This window comes from Anopheles marshallii, chromosome 2 (genome assembly GCF_943734725.1).
Source record: "Anopheles marshallii chromosome 2, idAnoMarsDA_429_01, whole genome shotgun sequence".
Classification (NCBI taxonomy): domain Eukaryota; kingdom Metazoa; phylum Arthropoda; class Insecta; order Diptera; family Culicidae; genus Anopheles; species Anopheles marshallii.
In genome coordinates, this window is record NC_071326.1 from 89316981 (window position 1) to 89336242 (window position 19262).

Genomic DNA, 19262 nt, shown 5'->3' on the forward strand with positions numbered 1-19262 from the left:
GCTCTACGGTATCGTGAATTCCCGTCCGTTTAGCAGCAGCTCTTCAGGGGAATTCTTCAGCCGATCCGCTGTACTGCTCCGGTAACGAAACTCAGGATATACACATGCGAGATGTCTAGCGCCGACTACACACACCATTTTCAGAGGACTACCACACAATGATAGTAGATCTATGTTGAAAGTGGAAAAATATTGACTAGCGCGTCCCCATTCTACCAACTCCGTCATTCTCCTGGTAATTACTCTACCACGTCCAGTTGTATAGCGAGAAACTCACCTCCTGCTTAATCTGCTACATCTCACAACCGCACGTTCATAACAAACCCTTAACCAACGGCAAAACGGATCACTCTTGCCGACTCGGTGGCTTGAAACAAATATTTATAAACCTTAATAAACCGCCTTTCTATCCACGCGTCTCACCCACGGCCGCGCATCGTATCCGGTACGGTGCGAAGGTGTTTTGCAGTGTAATACCACAACGGTTTTCAGTGTATGTGTGTTCGGTGGGTTACACAGTGGGGCCACCAACCTACCACCGATGTCACCCAGTCCGGGACTATGGTTGGGTCTGGTTTTGTGAAAATATTTACCAACTTGTGGACTCCGTTGTGTACGGGGATGATGCGGTCAGTATCAGTGTACCGATGTCTGGCAATGTCTATCCTAACTCCACTTGCGTTACATGAACGATGGAGAAAGGACGATGCTGAGATGCTTGTTTTTTTTCTTTTCTTGTTGTTGGTTTTGCCATTGCTCCCCGCGTAATGGAGACCGTGTGTACACAGTCTGATTCAATAGCAATAGCCAGCAGGGTTTGGATGTTTTCTATTGCAACAAATTAACTTAGGTGAGTGCTTACAAAACGAAAGCTGATAAGAATATTAGATGAATGGTAGAATACATCAGATGGAGACGCCCGGTGGTTCAGTGGATCAACTGAATCGCCAGAAATAACAGATCAAGACGACTTGACGTTGTAGTACTGGAAAAGTAGCAGAAAAGTACCATACATAAATACGTGAGCTTTAGTACGTTTCATTGCTTAACGTGTTTAAATGCTGTGCAGTTATTGCAAGCACTCCTCTCCTTTTATTCTCGTTCATCAAATTTAAGATGCACAAACCATAGATTGGAAATAATTTATAATCCATGCTTATGTTATCTTGTGTTAAATTTTAACCTCAATATAAACATACCGTAATCGTTATCCCCCCATTCCACGCAGCTAATTGCAATCCACAACACCCTTCACATCATGCAACACAAATCGGTTTCTTCCTGTTTTAATATTTAAGAATAATTCCGCCACTGATCGCTTGGCTGTGGTTCACCAACTCGCAAACAAACGGCTACACAACAGATCATTCCTGCCCGATAGCACACACGCAAACATAGAACGGGAACAGTAAGAAAGAAAAAAAATGATAAAAGAACTTCCCCCAGCTTAGACGACGGCCACAAGAATCATAAACTTCAATAGCAGACGTGTAGCAAAACAAACTCGTTGATTAAATTATCTTGCCCAACCCCCGTGGGTTGTTGTTCCGGATGCCGGTTGTCTAGTTGCTGAACTCTGGTGAGTTTTTCTCGTCCGTAAACAACCGAACCGGAAGTCTTTTTCACTACACCGAAGGTGTTTTGTCGGTGCTCCTCTATGTTTTGCGCCTTCGGAGCATTCTACACCACCGCATCTTAGGCGGTGAGCAAATGATGTACACACAGCAGCAGCAGCAGCAGCAGTAGTGGCAGTGTAGAATAAAATGAGTAGAAAATTAAGCTCTTCGTCGTCACGAGCACATTTGCAAGGCGCAAAAACGCAAGCATCGCAATAATTCATCCTTATAGCGTTCCACCGTGCCGCAAAACGGAGAAGACAAGAAGGTTCTCATCCAAAACACCCCGGTACCGTCAGACGAAGAAACAATAGGACCGGAGTGTAGCAGAAGCTATTTCACCAGTACACCATGCAGGGGTCCGAAAGAAAATGTGAGAGGGCCCAGAATTAATGACACTTGAAAGGACTGGCACTTAATTTCTGTCGTATGAAAACACCCTTTTGTTCTCGTTCCGATCCTTCCGTGGGTCAGGCTGGGTGGGATTTTTTTCTATCCCTTTTTTGCATTGCTCTCTCCCTCTCTCTCTCTTTCTCTCCTCCTCAATCGCTCTGCTGCTTTCAACACGCGCAACAGGACGATGATTTGACACTTGGTGGTGCTTTTAATGCATGCCGTTAGATGGCGCTCTGTCTCGCTTTAGCCTAGTGTACGCAACAACAACATGCGAGTGTCCGTACGCTATCGTCTTGCCGTTTGGTGTCCCCATTTTTGCTGCCTACTCTAACCACCATGCCATAAATCTTCCTCCTCCGCTCGACGATCGTTTGCTCATGACCCTTTCTTTCCATGACAAAAAAAACAAAATTCTTTAGCTCGTCTCACAAAACCTGCAGCACTAGCAAAGCTGTCGTATAGTGAAACGAAGGTGTAAATGCAACACACCCACTGTATGCAGTTGTTGGAAAAACACCGGAGATACGGTTTTTGTTTTGTCCGCCCCATGTTCGCATCGTCATCATCGGGCGGTTGGTAGCCGCACAGCGCCAACACGCTGACGATGGCCCCCGGACGTCCTGGTCGGAATGGACGCATTAAGACGAACACACCGCAAACCGAGCATTAAACGACACACGACGAGAGCAATTTTGCCACACCGGATCGCATCGTCAGTCGTGGCCGCAGGCTGATCTAGTGTCATGGTACAGCCGGAAGGCGGGTGATACAAATGAGAAAACACCACCAGCACCATGAGCAAGTATTCTTCAAGTGCAAACAATATCATGGCCAGAGACAGGGAGGGTAGAAGAATGGCCACTGTTGCATCCGAGGAAACAACTTCGCAAAAAGAAAGCAAACTCCGAAAGCTTGGTTGGTTGGTTTTGTTGGTGGTTGCCCGTCTTCTTTTGTGTCTGTGCTCAGTTCTATTGCCGTTGGACCACTGTTGTTTTCTCTGGATTGAAAGCAGCAAGAGGACAAACCGATTTCGCATGGCAAGGGTGGCGATATGGTACACGACAACTGAGAACATCATAACCTTTCCTCAAATAACATATGTCTATTGCCAATGAATGCAAAGGCGTGAATGCAAAAACCGGAAGCAGTTCCCACCGAAAAGAAAAGGCCATTTCATTGTGTCGGAAGGGCGCGTATTTGTTTCTCCCGAAATCAAGTCTTTCTTTCACGCTGCCTAAACAAAAAACCGGCCTCTGGCTGTTGAAAGGCACTTGGGAAACTAAATGGTTGCATGCTTTTTTTGCTTCCCCTCCCACCCTGTCGCTCTCCATTATGACCTTATCCTGCTCACACCATTGACCGGACTTGAGTACTTGTTGAATTAGCAATTGAAACAAACAAACACACACACACACACGCAAACGGGATGACAAAAGTGTTGGGAAGCTGCAGACGATGTACAATGCCGTCTGTGCCATCGTCGCCCGGAAGTACTGTAGTTTGGCGCACCAGTACGTCGTTGCCACCAGTCCTTTCAGGCAGACGTTAGGGTGTTTGAGTTGGTTTTTGTCGAGGCGTGATGGTATGCACGGTTCGTGACCAAATGGCCATTTGGTTCGCTTTTCGGTAGGCGTTAGCAACTGCCAAGCCCCCTTTTTTGTTTGGCCCCGTACCAGCGCCGGGGTGGTGCTGGGCGTATTGTTTTGTTTTGCGGTGGAAAATAGAAGGAACTAATCACTCCCGTTTACTTTCAAGGCCGTACCGCAGCGGGTGATTTGTTTAATAATGTTGCAAATGTTTTATTCAAGTGCATAGGGAATGGAAAACAGGATGCAGGAACACTGTACAGCTGGGTAGCAAAGCAAGTTGGCAAGAATTTATTATGAGTGCTAATAAGAGGGAACATTATTCTATTCAAACAGATTGCTAACTACTTAATTCATGCAATTACTTTGGCAATTCCTTTTTTTTTACATCCAGTTCAAATAAACGTCAGTATAACAAGCTCATTATAAAGCAATTTTGCCATCAGTTTGTATGCATTTGGGCGCCACGATGTAAGGATTTCAAATTAACCTTAAAAGCGCCTAAAATTATGCAATGTAAACTCTCATTTGGTGCCGCTTTGTTTTCCAAACAGATTCCTTCACGGTTTCATATCTTCTCCGAAGCAAACATTGGTTTCGAAGGGTTGAGATTTTTTTGAGAACATTTGTGGTGTTATTGTAAATAAAATATGTTAAACAAACGGTTCAATTTAATCCTCGAAGACCCATAAATAAGTCTCTACCTTCCTAATGTCCGCTCACTCCTCATGGAAGCGGACATGTTAGCCCATTCATTTCTATTCCCCAAGAGGGATATTCCTTACCCGGAACCTTTTGCCGTTCACGCGCGCTCTTTCTCGCAATTCAAACAAAACGACCTGTGCTAATCGTTAATGGATTCCGCAGAAGTAAAAAAAAAACAAACGAACAAAAAATCCCTCACACTGACCTCGAACACTGTCTCGGTCGCATAGAGCGGCACAAACTGGATACGTTGTAAATATTACCCATCGACACATTGAGCAGAACTGGAGCTATCGGAGTAAGACAATAACACACAAAAAGGAATAGCTTCACAGCAGCACACCAGTAAAACTGACCGATTCAACGAACCGAACGGACAGGAAAGCCATCCGCTTTTACTTTTACTGCCCGTTCCGGTGCGCCAGGGCGCCTAGAGTGTGTCTAGTCAGCTTTATTACCCTTACGCGTCTGCCAGTGTTGCGTTGCGTTACTGCCGTGCTTCCGGTTCGGAACATTCTTGGACGAATGACGTTCCTAACTTCGTTCTGGCGCGCCAATGCAACGATTAGAATTTAATGAACGTCGTCCCGGTTGGTTGGAAGTGCGTGTGTACCTTATCGTGGTGGTTAACATGTTACAAAGCGGCAAACAAATGAACTAGTTTTATTAGCCTCATTGTGAACCATCCACATTTTTGACATAAGAAATGCTATAAAAATAAAATACAAAAGCCGTGGTTTGATGCTGAAATAGCAAATCGTACAGCGATTTCTTTTATTAGGCGATCTTATGTCTATCGAATTGCTTATCATGTCAATTGAGAGAAAAACAATATTATGCCTATGTTCGATTTAAAAACGTCATGTGTTTACGTTTGAAGCGAACAATGTTATGGCAATTATGGCTTGGATTGTAAATTAACGCCTAGTAGGTATGCAAATCGTTCTTCCAACGCCTTGATAAATAAAGAAAGTTAGCTCAACAAATTACAAGTCCAAGAAGAAGCTGCTTCACTTATTCAATACATCAACTATCTATGAAAAGTTTCATAGAAATAGTATTTTAGGTGACACTTTCATCATCGCTAGTAGCAAAGCATCATCATCAGCATCGTTGAGTAACCACACCAGGCATTACTTACGGAAAAGAAATTCGGTTAAGCGAGTGTTTCACTTTTGCCAACTTAATTTCCTCCAGTTTCACTCACTGACTTTCCGCTCCTGTTCCGCGCTCTCGAGACCGTAAGAATTCCACTTTCACTTTCCGTAATGGTGCAGCAGTCGCTCGTTTCGCTCTCCGACATCCAACACCACCCTGTTTTACGCGTACCGCAATCTATCACCCGGCCGGGTTCCACAAAAATGGCCTCTTATCGAGTCAGCCTGCCGAGATCGTTCCATCCACAGAACGTCACTTTTCCTTGAGCCATATCCCGACAGGCTTGGTCACGGCGCACCATTTCCGATGATGAACGAGAGACTGATGTTGATCGTAATCATAATGATAATGAATATTGTTTTCATTTTCCACTTCCATCCATCCATCCGGCCCGGCATCGTGGTGCGGCCATCTCGAGAGGTGAGCCCTCCCCCCCAGCAGGGTGGGGGGAGTTTGGGAGTTTCCATCACCATTACGATGCTCACGTGAAGGCAAATCATCGTCACCCGGCCGTCGTGGCGTCCACGAACAGTGCAGAACCCGGGGGGCCCGGTGCTAGAGATATGTTTCACTTTATTCTACTTTTCCATTAGCTCCGTGTAGCGCCATTTTCCTTCTGCCCGGCGCTGCGGGAAAAAGGCTACGGCTGGGCTGAGAGTGATTTAGAACGCACCACACGGGTTTCTCTCTGCGGCACAGACAAAAGTTATGGCCGAACGTTTGGAAGCGCTGGCGGATTGTTTTTTTGTTTTTTTTTTTTGTGCCACATCACAACAGCATCAGGCAATGGTTTTGTAGTTGTTGCTCATTTCCACGCCCGCCGAAGGTAAGCTGTTAAAACTGTGCAGCGCGCAGTGGAAAGTAATCATTTAATAAGAGAGATGAAAGATGTGTTTACCGTTTTACGGTGTGTGAGTATGTGTGTGTGTGGAGGGAGAGGGGCTTTTTCCCCGGGAATGGTTGGGAAAAAGGGAATAAAACCTCCACCACAACGCTTCGTGTGAGATGAGCAAATGAGCACACGTTCCCTGTGTCGCAACGTCCACGCACTCGCTTCGTTCGACAGCAATTCGATGGCACTCGAACATGTCTGCGGTCCAATGTGTTGCTAGCCTGCGCATCCCGACTGTATATATATATATACCGACGAACTCTAAAGATCGTAAATTTAATTTAATTAAGAGCTCCCAACTTCTGCCTCAATTCGGTGCGGTGCGATTACTTTTAGGAGAACAGACACACACACACGTAAAGAACCTCGCCGGTGTTAAAATGAGTAATTGTGTTCTTTTCTTTTACGATTATGCTTGCCCGTCCGCTTCAGCAAACATTTTACATCCACGGGCAAAACTTGTACCCGTCTCACTTCTGCTGTGAAGGTTTTTTTTTTTTGGCCCTGAAACGGCGTGAAACCGACTATGGGCTTTGGCGTTTGTTGACGCTTTCACCAAAACAAAAACGAAACCAGAAGCAACCTCCCGTCAATTTCCAAATGCCGTAGAGTTGTCGTGCGTTTTTATTTCATTATTTAAAACATCATTTTCCAACCAAACGGTAGAGAGGTAGGCGCGCTGTGAGGAAGCAAAATTGGCAGGAAATGGGCAAACGGGGTGGGCATGCAGATGAGAAAGGATAATCGTAAAAGTAAGCTTATTTGTGTGTTGTTAAACTTTTTTTCAGAGCTTTTGTCGCAAGCATGTCATTCCATTGACACTCTCACGGCATCTCTCGACACGCATAACCTCTTAGCGAGTCATTTTTGCAATTTTATTTATATTTTACAAGCTCTTGCGTTTTAGGTGGAAGAGTGTAGGGGAACGGGGGCCAGGCGAGGGGCGTAGGTCGGTCGGTTAGCCACCATAAAAGTGCTTCTCAATTCACAGGGTAAAAGTACTTTCGGTCCCGTCAAACCACCGAACCGCATCACGTCCACACACACACACTTCACAACGCGGTAAAACCCATCGAATGTTTGTAGGCTTTTGATGGGGATAAAGTTCAAATGGCCAGTGCCGTGATGAACGGCTTCGTTTCCTTGCCGGGAGGAAAATGTACAAAAGGTGGGGGGGGAGGAGTATCAAGCGAATAAATAAATTAACGGGAATAAAACACAAGAGGGTCATATCGTTCATAACGCATAAAATCATCACTCGCCGAGGCGAGAAGCAGCGTTTCAGGCGCTATGGAAGGTGACACAGTTTTTAACCACCCATCGTTAAGGCGAACTTCTCGGACCATAATTTTGGCCACCCTTTTTTTCTGTCGCTACCCCGTTCGTTTAACGTTCAAGTATCAAACGTGAGCACTGTTTGGATATTAATTTGTTTTCATATTCACCCTTTTTTTAACGGAACACCATTTTCATTTCACATTGCATACATGCAGGCGTGTACGGGGTTCGTCTGCTCGTCCGACCATAATTGAAACGCACTCAAATGGACCCACTGGAAACCGCACCATTTCGAAATGAGCAGCTTTACAACGGGGCTACAAATCGGCTTATAAAAAGCTTCCCCAGCTGGAAAGTGTTTTAGTAGTGCGGCCAGTGAAATGATTTTTCGGAACAACTCAATCAAAACGTGCCGAAACCGTGGGAGCGACGTACGCAGTGAAAGCACACAGCCCCGGACATATGCTTGGGGTTTAGGTACGGGTTTGTAGTTTCTGGCAGCTATTTCCCATGCAATGACCTGTACGGTTCAGTTGCGGAACACGCTCTAAATGCAGTGCTCATCGTGTAGCTTCACGTCGGACGGTGCTCCACGCGCACCGGCACGGGAGGACCGTGCCTGAATGTGGGGTATTTTAATTTTGTCTCGAACCATGTTCGGTTCGAGCTGCTGCCGTATGTCGGCCGGCACACGCTACACGTACGCCCATCCCCGTAGGCTTCAATTAATTTCGTTACATTCAATTAAAGTTGAAAATTTAATTGCACAAATCGCCTACCGATATAATACCGTTTATTAGATGCACACCCGGGAGAGCACATCCATGGTGCTGGCTGCTGCAGGTTGTGCGACGTGCCTACACACATAGGGGTAGACAGTTGTGAATCGGCCATCGGATCTAGCAGGCTGTACTGCGTTTTCGCATCTGACTTCCGGACGCTTGTACGCTTGTTGTTGTTGCGGCCGAAATGGTATGAAGTTGAAGGTTTGACTTCACCAACGGTTCAGCTCATGTACACCGTCAACGTCTCCCGGGTGTTCCCGATGTCTCCCCCTTCGAGAGGAGTTCTTCAAACCTCACACTACCCAGCCTCCGACGCTGAAGCAAGGTTTCATTCCTCTGTTCTCTTGTGCTGTTGGATTTATTTTGACAACACTCCAAAGAACGGAGGGAACGCAACTCCGCAGAAGGAGGGACAGAACATGGTCGTGTCTGCCTATTGCATGTTCGTCTGTATAACCCGACTGCTCGTAGGTAACCTCCAGAGATCGTTGTGTCATACCAGCAATTCCAATACATATGATACCGGTTTTCGAAACTGTGAAACTCCTTCCTGAGATGTCTAGAATTGAGCTGAAACAAGCCGTCCTGTTGTGCTTCTAAACAAGCATTCGATCTGTACACGAACCAACAAATATTCATATTGTCACAACACTCGGTGTGATAGAAGGCAGGGTACCACAAACATTTCATCGAACATTGTATGTCTTACATTGGGATGGATTAAATGCGAACATATGGTTGCATAACGTTAGGCGTGTTTGTTCACGGACAAAACAACAAAATCTCTTCGCTGATATCAATTAGTACGCAATTATAAAACTTATTTCTCTCCTTTTCTACTTTCAGGGTCGTTGCAATCGTGAGAAACCACCGTGTAAATACTTTCATCCTCCACAGCACCTGAAGGACCAGCTGCTGATTAACGGAAGAAACCATCTCGCCTTGAAGAACGCCCTGATGCAACAGATGGGAATTTCACCCGGCCAGCCGGTTCTCCCCGGCCAAGTTCCAGCAGTGGTAAGTTCCCAGCCCGTTCACTATCTCCTCGCACTACGGTTGCAGTCGGCCGATCGGTCGTCGATATCATCACACGGCCAGTAGAACGGACATCTTAACCGAATCCAGCCAAATGTCCCAAGGATCAGCGATTGCACTCATTACCTCCGATGAATGACCTTTTTCTTTGTCGAAATTGTATAGCAAATGTGTCTCCGTCTTGTACACCGCAAAGAGTCTCTCGTATGTTTTGCGGTGTGTTTTCTGCAGTTGAGGGATAACAAGAACTCTGCGTTGTCAGCGATCGAGTTCCAACACTCCAACATCCCATGTCTGCGATCGGTTGTCATTATTTGTTGTTTTGTTAGTTTTCGTTCTTCTACGAAACATCGCCACCTAATCTAATATCTGCACCCAGGCAGCCCATCCGTTTCATAACAGCTCATTCATCTTTGTGAAATTTTATTGCACTCATCTTTCTTAATCATTCATTGGCGATCCTTCCACCCCCACCCCCGTCCATCAACTCACCCAGGCTGTCATTACACCTTATGTTGCGCGCTTACCATGCCTCTCCACATCCACACTCTCGCTCGCTCGTTCGTTATGATTTCGTTTACGGTGCGCCCGTGCGGGTTCCCACCGACACCACACGACTACAAGAGCTGCAGCAGTGAGCAATGGCAGCAGATCCAAGCAGATCGACAACTCTCTCAAGAGCACCCTTTCTACAGTACCCCGCCAAAAAGGAACAAATTCCCAAATGGCCTGCATGCGATGGGTGTGAACGTTTCTGTGTGAGTGCGTGCTGTACGTTTCCCCTTGGTGAAGAAGTGTTCCAGAGCTGCTAGCAAAACTAATGCCTCCCCAAGGTTGCTACTGCACTGAACCAGCAATCAGTGACGTTTCGTGTGTAAAAGCTTTTACGGAAGAGCAACTAATGATTTGTAACTGTCGCAAACTACTCAACTACGCAAGAGACTCACACACCACTGTTACAAGGTCGGTGGAATCAGAGAAGCAAAAGTGAAACTGGAATGAAATGAAACGCCAAACAAGCTGCATTCTGTTTTTTTGGTTTTCCATTTACTTTTCCTTAGCATCTTAGCAAACTACTACTCAAATCAAAACAATCCTTCCTACCTGATTTCTTTCGTTTTGCTTCATAATCTCATTACTCGTCGCATTCGTCGCGCAACTTCACTGTACTCTCCAATTGACCTCAGAAGTGTGGCGTGTCGTGTGAAAGCTTCAGACTTTTAATTGCTATCAACTCATTCTTCGGCAGATTTAATCGAAATTCGAAATTTTCTTCCTTTCAAAATGAACCGCCCGTGGGACCGCCCGACCCCAGTACTACAGCAATTAGTGACAGAACGCCAGTAACGAGCACGTAGTACCGGCGGAGTGTCCTTCAGGAGTATGCCCCTGCATAAGCAAATGAAGTGCTGTCCAATGCTCTAGAGAAAGTCACCAAGGATTTAAGTGAACGAAGCAAAACCAAAAAATACAGTATGTTCCTAACTATTACGACGAAACATACTCCAAACCAGCGCCCCGCTTGTATCACATCTCATTGTTTGCCGGAGTTGGCTGAGTGTATAGGAGTGCTCAAATTAAGCACGAAACCGTCAAGTGTTGTTAGCGAAATTGCTCCCCATCGTTGTTCACCACTTTAAGCAGTTTTCCTTTCCCCCTTGTTCAGCGTTAACTTCCTTCGTTTACTCAACCTTGTTCTGTTGTAATTTTTAAGGTATAGAGAGGGCGAGACTCGTTACCCTCTCGCCATCCAAAACATGGACGCGATAATCGATCAGACGATACTAGCGTACCGTGCGATCGCAAGGACTTTGGCAGAAACACGTCAACCCGTCCGTGATATCTTTCCCGAGTGTACGATCGGTAAGCGTGCCGTCCGACTCCATCGTCCTGGTGGAACGGTGGCGCTGTTCCCTTCTCAATCGCTACTCGCCGCTTTACCGGGCAATGATATGGCACAGTATCGCTTGTTACGGCCTCCATACCTGTAGTGTATCCTGGGGAAGAAAGGGTGCCTCTCGCAACACCACGCATCAGGCAGCAAGCTTCGTTAGTTCAGGGACCTGTCCATCTTCTGGATCGGAAGTGCTTTCGCTTGGGCTAGGTATCTCCATTGGGCTAGGGCTAGTGTAGTCACAAGCCATAGGAACATAGGATTAAACGTATTAACAGTTGCAGCTTCTGCTAGGCAACCTTGTCAGGGTATTGTCACCTACTCATTCACAATGAATGACAGCTCCACCGTAATGTCTTGCTACATCTCCAGCTATTCTGCACGGTTCTCTGCCTACTGGGAGTGCTTGCCTCAGTTTCTTCTTTGCATTATAAGCTTAGTTTTCGTATCTGTTACTTCTACCAAACTTCCCTCCAAGAGCAAGATCATTCATTCAAAACGGCTGGCAAGTGTCACACAAACAGTCTTCAAGCAATCTTTCCCACACGTATCTTATATGGAAGCGGTGCTTCGCACTTTAATTTCTTCAAAAAGAATAAAAGAAATCTTAACGTTTGCTTATTGGCTGCCAAACTACGTGTGTTTGACGTACCGCATCGTTATGACTGTACGCCTTCCGTACCGCAGATTGCATACATTTAGGCGTTGTTTGATAGCGATTCGACTAAAGTATGCAAAACGCATGACATACAGGGTTAAAATCGTGCAATTCGGAATCCAATCGACGATTGTGTTATGATAGCCTAGTGGATGGGTTGTTTGTGCTCTATAATTTCCAACATTTCTATTTACTGGATCTGACCCACAGTCCATAGGAACAGCGAAATTCAAGACATTTCAGTAAAAACTAAACAACTAACCCAACTAACAGCTCCGGTGCATATTCGGACGTCTCCCGTAACAACCGGTGGAAGAACATCGTCACGGCTGACTCTTCGTTCATTTTACTATCTCTCCCTTTATCTCTCTCTTTCTCTCTCTTTCTCTCTCTATCTATCTCTCTCCTATCTGCTCTATTTCTCGTGCTCGCGTGCATTTTCCGAACGTCAGAACGGCGCAACGGTTGCAACGACGGTGGCCACCGCCGTCCCGCCAGCGGCTGCCGCTGCCCTCGGTTTTACACTAGCCTGGGGCACGGCACCGCCACCACCGTACACCACCTACGTCGTTAGCCACAGTCCCAGTGCGGTCGTCACCCATCACAATGGTAATGCACCGCCACCGACGAACGGGGTGACGCACTGTAACGGCACTAGCGGCATCGGTAGCACCAACACCACCACCAACGGTAGCAGCACCGTCAACGGCCACAGTCACAGTGCCCCCGGCAACAATAACAACAGTAACCACTGCAACAGCAACAGCAACAACAATAACAACAATACTACCACCACCTGCAAAGTAATTACTCGCACCGAACAGTCGGTGACCAACCAACCATTCTTTTTGCTCCACCACCATTCTCTCCCCATTCGCAATAATTAATACCTCCTTTGACCCATATCTCTCGCTCTATCTCTTGCCCTCTCTCTCTCTCTCTCTCTATTCTTCTCACTCTGTCTATCTCTTTGCCTCATTATCCGTGTCTTGATCTCTGGTATCTAGCAGAAATCAACCAGAGATCACCACCATTTCCAACGCATTTTCTCTAGAAATGTTTCGTTTTTGCCTACGTTTTTTGCTGCCTGTAACATTACTTAAAACTACTAACCACCGCTAACTTATTTATTCGTCTATTGTTCACCGTTCGGACACATTTCTTAAACATATTCCTACTTCTTATCGCTATGTACTTGTATCGGATGTGTGTAGAGCGGTTTGTTGATACGAATTAGTTTCCATTATCGTTACTTTTATCACCTCTGTTGCCGTCCGTTATTGAAACGATATCTCGTAACATTTTCCTCCCTTTGGAACATGTTTCTTAGTCTCAACATTTCGACTGTTAATTTGAACGATTTCATTCAATGTTACCACTAGACTAGAGAAAGTTTTCAGACAACTTTCACGGTTTGTCGATTATTTGTTTCCTTTCGTTTTACTTTGGATATGTTTTACACCCTTATTTTCATAGCTCAGAATGATCTCTTTGTGATCGAGCCATTTCTGAGGAACGAAGATCTTTCATTGTTATTGTTTCATTACCATAATTTTCATCTCCAATCTCGACTGTTATCGAGCTGATTGAGTTCACCGGTTTTCGTAAATGAGTTGCATGAAAAAGAAAATATCTGCTTCAAACACCACCAGAAGTACTGGAGAGTTGAAGAGCTTAGATAAAAGCTTGCGAGGTCCAGCGTGCGTGGCCCTATATTCCGCGTGTGTATCCGTGTGCTCTGTATTGCGTGCTTAGAGAGTGATTTCACTAGGTTAAGAGTGTCTCCCTGTGTGCTTTCGTTGTTTAGTGATTACAGCAAAAAAAAAGTCAGACAACTTACCTTACTGCATGCTTCCATTTAGATTCAACAGATGGGAACGGTCACGAGTACTGTCTGCTTCCATCACTCTCTAACAATCCTCTGTCCCTCTTATGCGCTTTCTGGACCACACGACTGCGATTGCCCAATCCGTTGTTTGACTTAGAGCTTAGTTCGTTCAGCCCCACGTGAACGTAAATAAATAACAAAGCTTCCCAAAAAAAGAAAAACCAAACCCGTCCTAGCCGAAGCCCTATGCTCAAGGCTTTTCTTCAACTGCTGCTTGTGGGTGCTGCTTGTGATACTGCTGCTGCTACTACTGCCGCCGCTGCTGCTGCTGCTGCTGCTCTTCGTAAACGGGCCGAGCTCCCGTTTGTTTTAGTGTGTGTGTGTTTGTGTGTGCGTGTTTTGTTGCTATTCATGTTTTAAATAGACGAGGGAGTGTCGGAGCTACCGAGCGGGCGGGCGGCCAAATTCCGACATTCCAATCATCATTTACCACCACCAACAACACACCATCACTCGTTGCCATCTCACGCCATCTTTCCATTTTAGAGTCATTTTCATACATAACACCGGTTCAGTTGTTTTCAGTTGCAGATTATCTCTTTATCTCTAGATCAGTTTAGTCCCGGTTTGCGATGGGTGCCGCTATAATAGTGGGGCTTCGATGTGTGCTGTGGTGTAGCCCCTCGGGCGTTGCGTGTGTATCAGGTGCATGAGCCTAGTTCCTTCAGTTGCTATCATGGTGTTCTTAGTGTTCTATAGAAGATGTTCCAATTTGAGGGGTTTTATAGCAGTTTGTGCTGTTTGCCTACAGATGTGAAAAAAGCCATTCCCAATCAATATTTCCAGTTTTCTCATAAATATTCTTTTGTTTAGAAACACTTTGGTTGGTCTATGAATAATCTTTGTCCAATGTTCGGGAATAATAATTCAGTGTTCAAATAAATTAAACATATAAATAATACAATTTTGAGATATCTTTGAAATCATTCATATTTCCTGTCTTTAAAACAATTTTTGAGCCTCAAATATCAAACGCGTCTGGTCCAGCGATTAGTACAACGGTTTATTCAAAATGTACTCACCAGCGCCATCTGCAGGCAAATAGCAGAAACTTGCTATAAAAATCCTAAACACTATCGAAAATTTTCCCACCCTCCTGTCTTAATGTTGCAATACACACACAAGCGCTCGTACACCCACATGCACTCGTGTTGCCACTCTTTCATCCCTTCCTGAGACCTGTTCCTTGCCAGAACACTCCCCGTTTCCGCCAAGGCTTAGATAAGCGCTTGAAAGGCTGATCGCATTTGATGTTCCCTCTCTTTCCTGGACTGTTTCCCAAAAATGCGTGATGGTGGAGATTCACTGATTCGCAATGCATTAAATACATACGCAAACAAACAAGAACCGAACAACCAACCCACCATTCAACTGTGGGCGGTTTCCCGCTAACTAAAATCGCTTTAATTCGTTTTCTTTTCTTTCTCTCTTTCTCTCCCTTCCCCTTCTCCCTGTTCGATCTGTCCCCGTTCTCGTGTGCCAATAAAAAAATTCACTCCCCAACTGACACAGGCAACCAATCCCTACCTGGCCAGTATGCCAGCGAGCACGTACAGTCCATACTTTCAACCCGGTCACCTGGTACCGACCCTGCTCGGTCCCGTCTCCGACCCGTCCAGCGTATCCCAGCTGGGCCCGGTAGTGCAGCAGGCCGTCGTCTCGACGCAACAGAAAATTCCACGCTCTGACAGGCTCGAGGTAAGTGTTCCCGGTGTTCCACTGGTCAAATCTCGTTAACGTACCCCCTTCTAGATACCCGACCGGCGGCGGCTTCCCTAAGAAGTCGCTCGCCAGTTACGATCCTTACGTCCTGGAAAATGATGAAAACAAATCAATCCCTTTCCTTCCTTCCTCCCGTCCCTATACTTCCCCGCTTCCGGCCATGTCTCACCCCTCTATATAGTGTTTTTTTGAATGTGAACAAAACCCACTTACCGCCTCCACTGTACTCCGTTAGTTTGCCTAACTGTTCTCATCATCCCGACCATCGGGAGCCTCTTAGCTGTAAGATCTAGTGCATCCCAACGATCCCACTCCCCAAAAACAACAAGATAAACCTCTTGTCGTATAGATGATTGATACATAATTATTACCCACTGGTAACCGTTACTCTTACTGCACCCACTCTAAATTACTTTACAACTGTTTTTATACGTTATCGTTCAGTCTTGCCTTTGTTACTTAAATGTGTCTACATTTTAAGCGTCCATAGTTTGTACATTAAGTACTCTAAATTACAAAACAACCAACCGATCGATCTAGCGTCTGTATGAAGTGACCAAATAAAACAAAAAAATGATGGTTTCATTTTTCGCAATCGCTTTAATGATTAAATTTTGTCAATAGAAATCACGTACGTAAGTTCGAGAGCAAACTATTTAGATCGATTTGCTGCTTTTGCGATGAAAATGAAACGTTACGTTAAAAACACCAATCTATAGAAACAGTCTGTATTTGTATACATAATTGTACAGTAATTCTTGTGTTTTGTGCTTTTTGTTGTGAAGCCAATTTAAACTCAAACTCACATTATCTAACTGTTGTTGTTGTATTACCATGATGAATACAATTGTTGCAGTGTGAATCTTTAAATTATGTCACCAACATTCATTATAGTCTATTATGTTTTCAAACGATTCGCTGTAAATAACGTACATAACATTCAGTTTATATACAAAATGTGTTCTTTCGTTTCCAGTTTATTCAGTTTTATTAGTTGTTTGGTACAATTCGTTCATGTGTGTAAACAAAAATGTGTTTAAAATTTTGTTTTTTTCTTCAGTGGTTTTTCTTTCGTACGGATTATACGATACGCAAATACACACTTTATAAATATTAACTCTTTTTTTATAATATCAATATATCAATCAACTCAATGTCTTGTCTTGCTGCATCTTTCCTCTCTACGCTTCTGCGCACGGTTGTAAAAGTTTCTTTTACTACTCAAAACAAACATAATCAATAGAATCAAAAAACCTTTGTACCGACAAAAGAAAAGCGATGAAGGCCGGCAGGAAGAAGCAATGCTACTATTAGATGGATAAGAGATTAAGTTAAAGAAACAAACCATATCCTACGATACGCGTGCCAAGTTACCGTGCTAATATCTAAACGAAAGCGTACCAGCAATCGATGAATGAAACTTCAAACGCGTTTAGCTCTAGAAACAATAAAACTAAACAAGCAACAAAACATTGAAACTCGCACAACTCTCATTGGTCAAAATCACAGCGAACACATTTAAATGACTTCATTCAAACACTGAAAGCATTCAATGAAGTTGCAAAATTTGCCCAAAAGTCACACCCCAGCAAACGATCCCAAACATACCTTTGCAGATCAATAAAGCAACACTGGCACGGACAAAAACTGCCCGCTCCTGTGCTGGCTGGCAAACATACAACAGCTGGAGCACACAAAAGAACTGGCCGCTGCCCATTAGTGAAATGGACCGAACGGTACGGTTCGAAACATAATCTGATTTTCATTTCGCATACAAATAAACATGTGACAAATGTGTGCCAGCGCGTGTGTGACAAATCGACGCCGGCAAGCGTGAAAAAGCTTCCATACCCCAATTGCGTGCGTGTGGGGGATGTGTGTGTGAGCATGCCTGCATGTCGGATGCAGGCGGCGATCCCCGTCGCCCCGATGGCGGAACGAACGAGGGACATTTGTTTGGCTAGTCAACCGTGAAATGTGCAGCGACGGCTCGATCTGACCTACAATCGATTTGGTGGACGCCGTCTCGTGTGCAGCAGCAACAGCCAGCATATGCCAATTCAGCATACGGGCGATGTTCAGTGCTGTGTTTGCAAGGGGCGTGATTGAGGGTTCACTGCAACAAAGGGCAGTTTATGGACTGTTGCAATGGTCAGCTTAAATTACGCAAAGCGATATTGAACTTTGCAGCAGCTTTATACCAAATAATTTCGATAATGCCCCAGAAGTACCGGGCGCCTCCATCGCACTATTCAATGTTCGTACTACGATCGCAAGCATCGCATTTTGCATTGTTTGTTTCTATACTGGCACTTTAATGAACAATTATTCACGGTTTTTTTTTTTTTTTTTGTAAGATATTCCTTAAAACTATAATATTAATTATTGTAAACAACCTGGAGTTAGAAAACTTCACAACCCACTAGGCGCCTCCATCATTGTGGCTAAACATATAAATTAATAGCTTATGAGCTTTAATGACTTTATAACTTTTTCTTTCGTGCTTAGTAGTTTGGACTCAACGGTTGCATTGTTTGCAACGTAATCAAACGTGACACCGGATATCAGACTTATATCTGGCTGTTAATTAATTATTAAGTACCGCATCGATAAATCAACATCGAGCAAAGTTCATCATATGCCAACCGCAGCAATCGCTGCCCTTCGGCTAGTGTGAAGAACCAACTACCACTCGTGGCCAGACGGCTGTGGTGGAGCCGTTTGCGGGTTTGGGGTTTTGCTGCAACCCCAACGGCAGCAATTCTCCAAATCAATTTTAATGGATTATAAATAACTTCCCCATTCACTGATTGAATGCCAATAAATCAACCCGCGAGGTGATGTACCCGTTTGAAGTGAATTCATCGGCTTGCTCGGTCGGGCAAGGTGTTGCTGAAAAGTTTCCAGAGAACCAGAACCAAACGCTTTCGTTCGATATTTGCTTACAACCAATAGAATATAGCGAATAATTAGCTAGAAAGCCTAGCCTGTTAGACGGTGTAAACCGTGTGCGTTAATATGCTTACCACCAATAGAATAGAACAGCTCGGCGGGTTTAGTAACGAATTCCAAACGAAAACTTGCAGCGAAAACTCGTCATCGGCGTGACGAATCAGCCACGACAGCCTACCAGCATCCAAAACTTTGCTATTTTCTATTAACGATCTAAATGCCATGTTTCGCTTGCGATATGATCCGTTTCCGTTTTGCTGTTGTTTACGTTTACTTTCTATATATATATGTATTTGTGATAGAGCATACTCACACCAGTAATAGCGCGGATTAGAATAGTGATTCTTACCATTGTGTTCAGTGTTTCTTACCTACTGTGGCTGTACAGATCCGACAAAAGCTGTCAAAGAAAATCAAAAACATGGCAAAAATAACGCAGAGCTAACATACACACACATCGAATCGAAACCGAAAGCAAAAGTCAACCCTGGAATGTGTTGAATGACGTCTAAATTTTACCATCCGTTTTCTCTATTCTCTACTTTTCTTACACTAGTGAATGCACTTCCGTTTTCGTTAGAGTATGAACTAGATTTATAGATATCTCTAGCTTTAGAATCACTTTCTGGCTCATGTTTACTGCATCTGTCATATTGTTTCAGTCGATTCAGTCTCATTGTCATTAATTTCTAGCCTT

The 19262-nt window shown here is 44.6% G+C and overlaps 1 protein-coding gene across 1 annotated transcript in view; it reads left to right on the forward strand.

Annotated features, from left to right (window-relative positions):
* The window catches only part of LOC128709325 (probable serine/threonine-protein kinase tsuA), a 218520-nt gene that overhangs the window by 188281 nt on the left and 10977 nt on the right, over window positions 1–19262 (forward strand). The window contains exons 2-4 of the mRNA XM_053804313.1: window positions 9263–9433; window positions 12456–12806; window positions 15404–15589. Coding sequence (XP_053660288.1) covers window positions 9263–9433; window positions 12456–12806; window positions 15404–15589 — 708 coding nt within the window. The remainder of the gene's footprint in view (window positions 1–9262; window positions 9434–12455; window positions 12807–15403; window positions 15590–19262) is intronic.